The sequence below is a fragment of the Notolepis coatsorum genome (genome assembly GCF_963971535.1).
Source record: "Notolepis coatsorum genome assembly, chromosome: 14".
Taxonomy (NCBI): domain Eukaryota; kingdom Metazoa; phylum Chordata; class Actinopteri; order Aulopiformes; family Paralepididae; genus Notolepis; species Notolepis coatsorum.
The window spans coordinates 22,679,787-22,686,794 of NC_140178.1; the positions used below are offsets into that span (position 1 = coordinate 22,679,787).

Below are 7,008 nucleotides of genomic sequence, written 5' to 3' on the forward strand. Positions count from 1 at the left end.
GGGGGGGGGGGGGGGGGGAATCGTCTCAACGTCTCTGATCAAGCTTCTTCTCTTCTGTGTGGTTCGTTTCTCAGTCTGCCTTACACCCGGAAGAAACTCACTTTTCTATATTCTCGCCTTAGCAACGACAGGCCCGGCCTCTCTTCTGGTTGTCATGTGACGCGCTGTCATGGCCAGTGTTAATTTTGGCAGCTATTTTCATTTTAGTTTTAGTCTTAGTCATGTGTCAAGTGCTCCTTTTTTGTTTTCATCATATTTAGTCATTTTCATTTATTTTTCGTTTAGTCAGTTTTAGTCAACTAAATGTCTGAGCATTTTAGTCTTAGTCAGTATTTGTCTCAATTTTGTCTTTTTTGTTTTCGTCTAGATTTAGTCGACGAAAACGGATGACATTTTTGTCTATTTTTAGTCAATGGAAAAAAACTTGTCAGAAGTCAGAAATAGTCAACATGGAACATATTCAGATTTAAATTGCGTATTTTTTTTTTTAACCTAGGGGAATCTGAGTCTGCGGCACAAGTAATATACAGGAAGGGTGCACTCACTGTTGATCTGTGAATGGAGCAATAACTTAATAAGACAGTCACATTATCTCTTGCCTTGCTCACCTGGCAGCGATTTATTTGAATGATAAATATTAAATAACACTCAGTAACAGCAGCCAGCACAGTGTAACAACAACACTAACTAACAGGATACTGTCTGTTGTAAACAAACACAGTACAGTAGTAGTTGAGTATAGTAGTGTGTATAGTACACACAGTAGCAATCTGATTGCAATCTGCTTGCATAAACATATAAAATGATAAATCACATTTTGAGGTTGGTGTGTAAAGTGCCAATATTATCATCTTACAGCGAAGATGAGAACACAACACAATATTATCATCTTACAGCGAAGATGAGAACACAACACAATATTATCATCTTACAGCAAAGATGAGAAAACAACACAATATTATCATCTTACAGCGAAGATGAGAACACAACACAATATTATCATCTTACAGCGAAGATGAGAAGACAACACAATATTATCATCTTGCGGCGAAGATGAGAACACAACACAATATTATCATCTTGCGGCGAAGATGAGAACACAACATAATATTATCATCTTACAGCAAAGATGAGAACACAACACAATATTATCATCTTACAGCGAAGATGAGAACACAACACAATATTATCATCTTACAGCAAAGCCGTCAAGTGGCTAGAGTAGCGTTAGCATCAGGGGGCTAGCTAGTAGCTAGCAAGCAAGTTACAACAGACGGGCTAATCCACCACAAATTCACTCAGTCATATGGTGCTAATGCATTTTTACATTTACCTGGATTTCCTTGTGGAATGTCTTCAGATGGCGTTTGAGATTAGTGGTGTTTTGAGACTCACGTCACAGCCGGAAACGGAAATACTGAAATAATAATTCGAAAAGTTATAATTATTTTGTCTCGTCTTGTTTTAGTCAACAATATCAACATACATGAAGAGACATTTCGTCCTGGTTTTTGTAAATTACATTTTCGTGTCGTCAGTTGTGGTCAACGATATATAATTAACTATTTAGTCGCGTTGGCGTCACGTGGTCTTCAATAACGTGACGTCACGTCTCGTTGTCATCATGAAAAAAACCTTTGTTGACGAACATCTTTCGTCATCAATTTAGTCAACAAAATTAACACTGGTCATGGCAACGGTTTTTAACCTTTAACACACATCAAACTGCCGTTTCATTAATGTCAAACCTCTCTCTCTGACCATTGTGCCTGCGGCGGCTCTTATCAGTTGTTGTGTTCTGATGGAATGCAAACATTCTGCTCACTGCTAACACTGACTGCCTCCTGCCTCTAAACCGCTTCCTCCACCGTCACCAGGCACAGCTACCTCTCTGACCTGGCACCGTTAGATGCTGTCATCTCCCCCCCAATCTATACATGCATCACATACATTGAAAAACACCGATATCTTTCACAATGATCCCTCAGGCACGAGCGCGGGCGCACAGGGGACTGGCACGCACGACATACCTGAGCCCTTTATCCTGGCTGTTTTCTACACTCACCTCGCTGCTTTAGAAACATGCTTTGTAGAGGAGCAAAGCAGATAGACACCCGTGTTTTTAAAAAGTTAATATTATATGACAATGAACATCCTAGCTTGTATCGACTAATGACAGAAGATCATAATAACGAAATGCAGTTTACTTTGTTTTTCAAGGCTGCAATCTGGCAGATTGCCTTTTGCTCTAATTAGTTAAATGGACTAATCCACCCAACACTAATCTGATGCACTGGGTTAATGGGGCTGACGAGTGATCTCTCTGTGTGTGTGTGTGTGTGTGTGTGTGTGTGTGTGTGTGTGTGTGTGTGTGTGTGTGTGTGTGCATGCGCGTGTGTGTGTGTGTGTGTGTGTGTGTGTGTGTGTGTGTGTGTGTGTGTGTGTGTGTGTGTGTGTGTGTGTGTGTGTGTGTGTGTGTGTGTGTGTGTGTGTTTGTGTGTGTGCGCGCGCGCGCATAGCTTCTATACAGGAGGTAGCTGCAGACGGGGACAGTTGAGTCTGAACGACTGAACGACCACATCGTCCCACACAGTTTCATCTGCCCCCCCCCCCACCACTAACAGTGAGTACAATAATGTTTCTCCTTGGGTTTTATTATAAAAAGAATACTGTAGTATAAATATAAATGGTTGGAAATATGATTTTAATGACAAGAGACAAATGTTAGTCATTCAATTGGTGAGTAGCTATCAATATCTTTAATATGAGTACGTGACGTTATTTAATATTATGTATTTATAGTATTATATCAGTATCTAAGCCATGCCAAATAATAGTAAGATGATGGTTTATCTATTATCTATCTACTGAAAACGACGAGTGTTTTAATCTTGTATCCCGGTTTATCAAACATATTTTCAAGGAGTTTTGAGTCAGATTATGTTCAGAGATTTTTCTTTTGTCCTGAAACACTCTGTACAGATTTCACTTGAGGCATTTCACTTTTGCAAAAGAAGATAAAAACACATTTCTGTCCAGATAGTTTCAGTGTGATTTGCCTAGTTGTGGAGATATCTGCCATCACTCTGGTACAATGGAGCTGAATGGCATGTGGCTCAAAGTGACAAAAATAAATACATTTTTAAAAGACTTGACAGTGATGTCACTTTCCAGAGATCAAAACCTGGTTACAAGATAATCCCCAGAGTCCAAACGTTTGTCTAAAATTAAATACGTTTATTGCCTTAAATCTGTGTTCTCCGGTTTTCTACATTTCTGAAGTTTTTTGGACTGCATTTCTGAAGTTCTTTGGACTACATTTCTGAAAACCTCATTGGGAACAGTTGCACTAACGTATAGGTAAATAGTTCCCAATGAAACTGTTCACAACCAGTTCTGTGGATTACGTTGTGTAACTTTGGGTGAACTGCCACTTTAGCATGCGACTAACAAACTACGTTGACCAGCAGAGGATTTCACAAAACTGGATTAGTGGGTTAACCACATACAAAATAGTTAACTATATCTTCATGTTTTGGGATTTTAATCTGTAAAACAAAATGTAAATGTCGGTTTAGGAATGTGCTTCCGTTGTACATATTGATAACTGTTATTCAATGATATTTTTGGTTTTCTGAGGAACTGTAATCCTCATTACTGTCTCGACCACATTTTCAAGAACGAGTTCTCGGAGAAAAAACATTCCTCCACTCAAAACCCTACTTAAGTAAAAGTGTTTAAGTATAGAACTTAATTATTAAAAGTAAAAGTGTTTAAGTATTTGATCTTAACTATTAAAAGTAAGTATAATAATAATAATAATAATAATAATAATAATAATAATATAATAATAATAATAATAATAATAATAATAATAATAATAATAATAATAATAATAATAATAATAATAATAATAATAATAATAATAATAATAATACACTTTATTTGTATAGCACCTTTCATACAAAAAAAAGACAGGCATAAAATGTGCACATAAAGTGCAGACATATAAAATCACAGTTTTTCACATTAGGATCTAACATCCCAACATGCCACCGTGTTTATGGGTATAGAATTTAACTATTAAAAATAAATGTTTTTAAGTATTTGATATAGAACATAACTATTAAAAGTTAAAGTCTTTACGTAATTGATATAGAAATGAACTATTAAAAGCACATATTCAATGTAGTGCCCTTACGCCCAATATAGGGGTGATTGATGGTGATAGGTGTTCTCATGTGTATACCGCCACCTAGAGGCTCAGATTTATTCTGTAATAAGGTTACTTTCCACTAAGCCTTTCACACCGGCCGAGCTCCATGCCGGAGCCGGTTCCCGAACGTAATCTCGAACCGGCCGGCGCGTTCACACCGGGAATAATTGGTTCGGAACATGACAGAGGCTTTAGTTCGGCCCGCTAAGAAAACACTGAGCACCGATTTTTCATGTTCCGAACCAATTATTCCCGGTGTGAACGCGCCATGGAGCCCGGCCGGTGTGAAAGGCCTAGTGGCAGCAATGTGTACATTTCAAAACCACCACTGAATGAGGAAGAAGCGGTGTTGTGTTCTGGGTCAGAACCAAGTTGATATTTCATGGCGTGGTACCAGCACTTTGGCTGTATTGAGTAAATAGGAACTGCCCCTCAAGCTTTAATCTCCACCGCCTGTTGGCTTGACCTTGTAAATCTGATTTAGCAACCAGTCACTAATCTTTGCTCCTTCTTGGTTTTGTAACCCATGAATCTTCCCAAACTGTTGCTAGATTAGCACGCCAGTTAATGATCTGATTGGCTCAGTTCCCCCCAAGCTGCATCCTGATTGGCTAATCCAGTTCTAATAAATCCTAAAGGACAGAGTAGATTAGTTTCACTGTGAAACTGTGCCAAAGAGATTACACATCTTGAGGGGGCACGTCCTAGCAACTAGGGGTGGGGGTATTGATATAAAAAGTCATATATATTTTTTTTTTATTATAAATTTTTTTTTGCTTGACAATCCCATTTAGCTGAAAATGTTATCTTATTAGATAAAACAGATGATGTATATATATTTTTATTGTAGATGTTGTCCGTTTGAGACATAATTAGCAGTTGAAAAAGGGTCATAAATTACAATATATCGCAATATTACATTATGGTATTGTGGGGCCTCTGGTGATTCCCACCCCTACTATCTACAGTACAGAACAAAGTGTTGCCACGGCTACAGCGTCATTAGATGCAAATTGAGAAAACTCCAGTTTTCTACCCAGAAGACACCACTGCTCCTTCCTCATTTGAGATTCACTGGTGGTTGGAACCATAGATATATGGAACCATAGATATATATAGAACACTAGATAGCTTACCCGCGCTGCCGGCCAATGGAGAGTGACGTCACTGAACCGCCGCCATCTTGCCCAGGTCAGCCTTGAGTGAGAGTGAGTGAGCTGCACAGACAAAAATACTCATAACTCGCTGAAATATTGACGGATTTACAAACGGTTTGGTTTATTACAAGCATTATTAATGTGGCAATGATTCAAGCGGTTTGTAAAAAAAAAAAAAACATCTTTAAATGCAGTATCACAACTACATCTTTGATGTTTATAGCAAACCAACCCGTTTGTAAATCCGTCAATATTTCAGCGAGTTATGAGTATTTTTGTCTGTGCAGCTCACTCACTCTCACTCAAGGCTGACCTGGGCAAGATGGCGGCGGTTCAGTGACGCTGGTGACTCCGCCTTAAGCTATCTAGTGTTCTATATATATCTATGGTTGGAACACTGAACTTTACGTGTGTGTGTGTGTGTGTGTGTGTGTGTGTGTGTGTGTGTGTGTGTGTGTGTGTGTGTGTGTGTGTGTGTGTGTGTGTGTGTGTGTGTGTGTGTGTGTGTGTGTGTGTGTGTGTGTGTGTGTGTGTGTGTTGGTGTGTGTTGGTATGTGTATGTGTGGGGAGGTTGCATATGTCACACCCACAAGTACAAGTATCCTATGTTTTTATCATGTATCTAGGCTCATAGTGTTGAGGAAGATAAATTAAGCTAATCTCAACATCTCTCCTCTTCTTTCCTCTCCTCCAGGGCAAGATGGCGAGGGATATGTCAGATCTCGAAATTCTGAAAATGGAGGTGGAACAGCTGAGGAAAGAGGTCAACGTCACCAGAGAACCAGTTAGTATATCTATCTATCTATCTATCTATCTATCTATCTATCTATCTATCTATCTATCTATCTATCTATCTATCTATCTATCTATCTATCTATCTATCTATCTATCTATCTATCTATCTATCTATCTATCTATCTATCTATCTATCTATCCATATTTCCTATTTAGGATTGTTGAGGGGAAACAGCTTTTGAATACTCTCCTGCACAACTCAAATTCTCCTCCTCTCCGCTTTCTTGGCTCCATCCCCCCCCCCCTCTCCTTTCTCTCCCCATTCTGCTCTTTTTCTCCTATTTTCTACACCTCCCTCCCCTCTCCCCCTCCCTCCCTCTCTTCCTCAGTTCTCTAAAACACTCAAGGACAGTATTGAGTATGCGGACAGCATGGCCGCAGAGGACCTGCTCATCAAGGGCGTCCCGGACGACAAGAACCCTTACAAGGGCGACAAGGGAGGCTGCATTATAACCTAGCGGGGCACACAGGCTTCCCCCGGGTCACTATATCAACGCACCAGGACTGTTTCACACCCAGCCTACGGGCGAGAGGGTGCACTTGGTATTGTAGTGACAGTTGAGCAGTAGTCAACCTGTACAAAACCTTTGTGTTGAAAAACCAGTAGATGTGGACATAGATACAGAATGGAGGGATGGAACGACTGGAAGAGAAGAGGAGAAGAAGAAGAGGAGAGAAGAGGGAGAGGAGAGGAAGAGGAGAGGGGAGAGAGGAAGAGGGATTCCACTGCAGGGGTCATTCAGTACCTAGACCCTCTCCGCTCGCCTGGACCGACGGAATGTTCTATTCTGGAATGTTCCGCTGGGATATCTGTGGTTTGAACCTGTAAATAAAATAAAG

The 7,008-nt window shown here is 39.8% G+C and overlaps 1 protein-coding gene across 1 annotated transcript; it reads left to right on the forward strand.

Annotated features, from left to right (window-relative positions):
* The first annotated feature begins 2,571 nt into the window (after nucleotides 1-2,571).
* Nucleotides 2,572-6,776, forward strand: gngt2a (guanine nucleotide binding protein (G protein), gamma transducing activity polypeptide 2a). The gene is made up of 3 exons (XM_084328626.1): nucleotides 2,572-2,623; nucleotides 6,068-6,157; nucleotides 6,498-6,776. Exons 2-3 carry the CDS (start codon nucleotides 6,074-6,076, stop codon nucleotides 6,624-6,626), a joined length of 213 nt encoding a protein of 70 aa, XP_084184752.1. The 5' UTR covers nucleotides 2,572-2,623; nucleotides 6,068-6,073; the 3' UTR covers nucleotides 6,627-6,776.
* The last annotated feature ends 232 nt before the right edge of the window (nucleotides 6,777-7,008 follow it).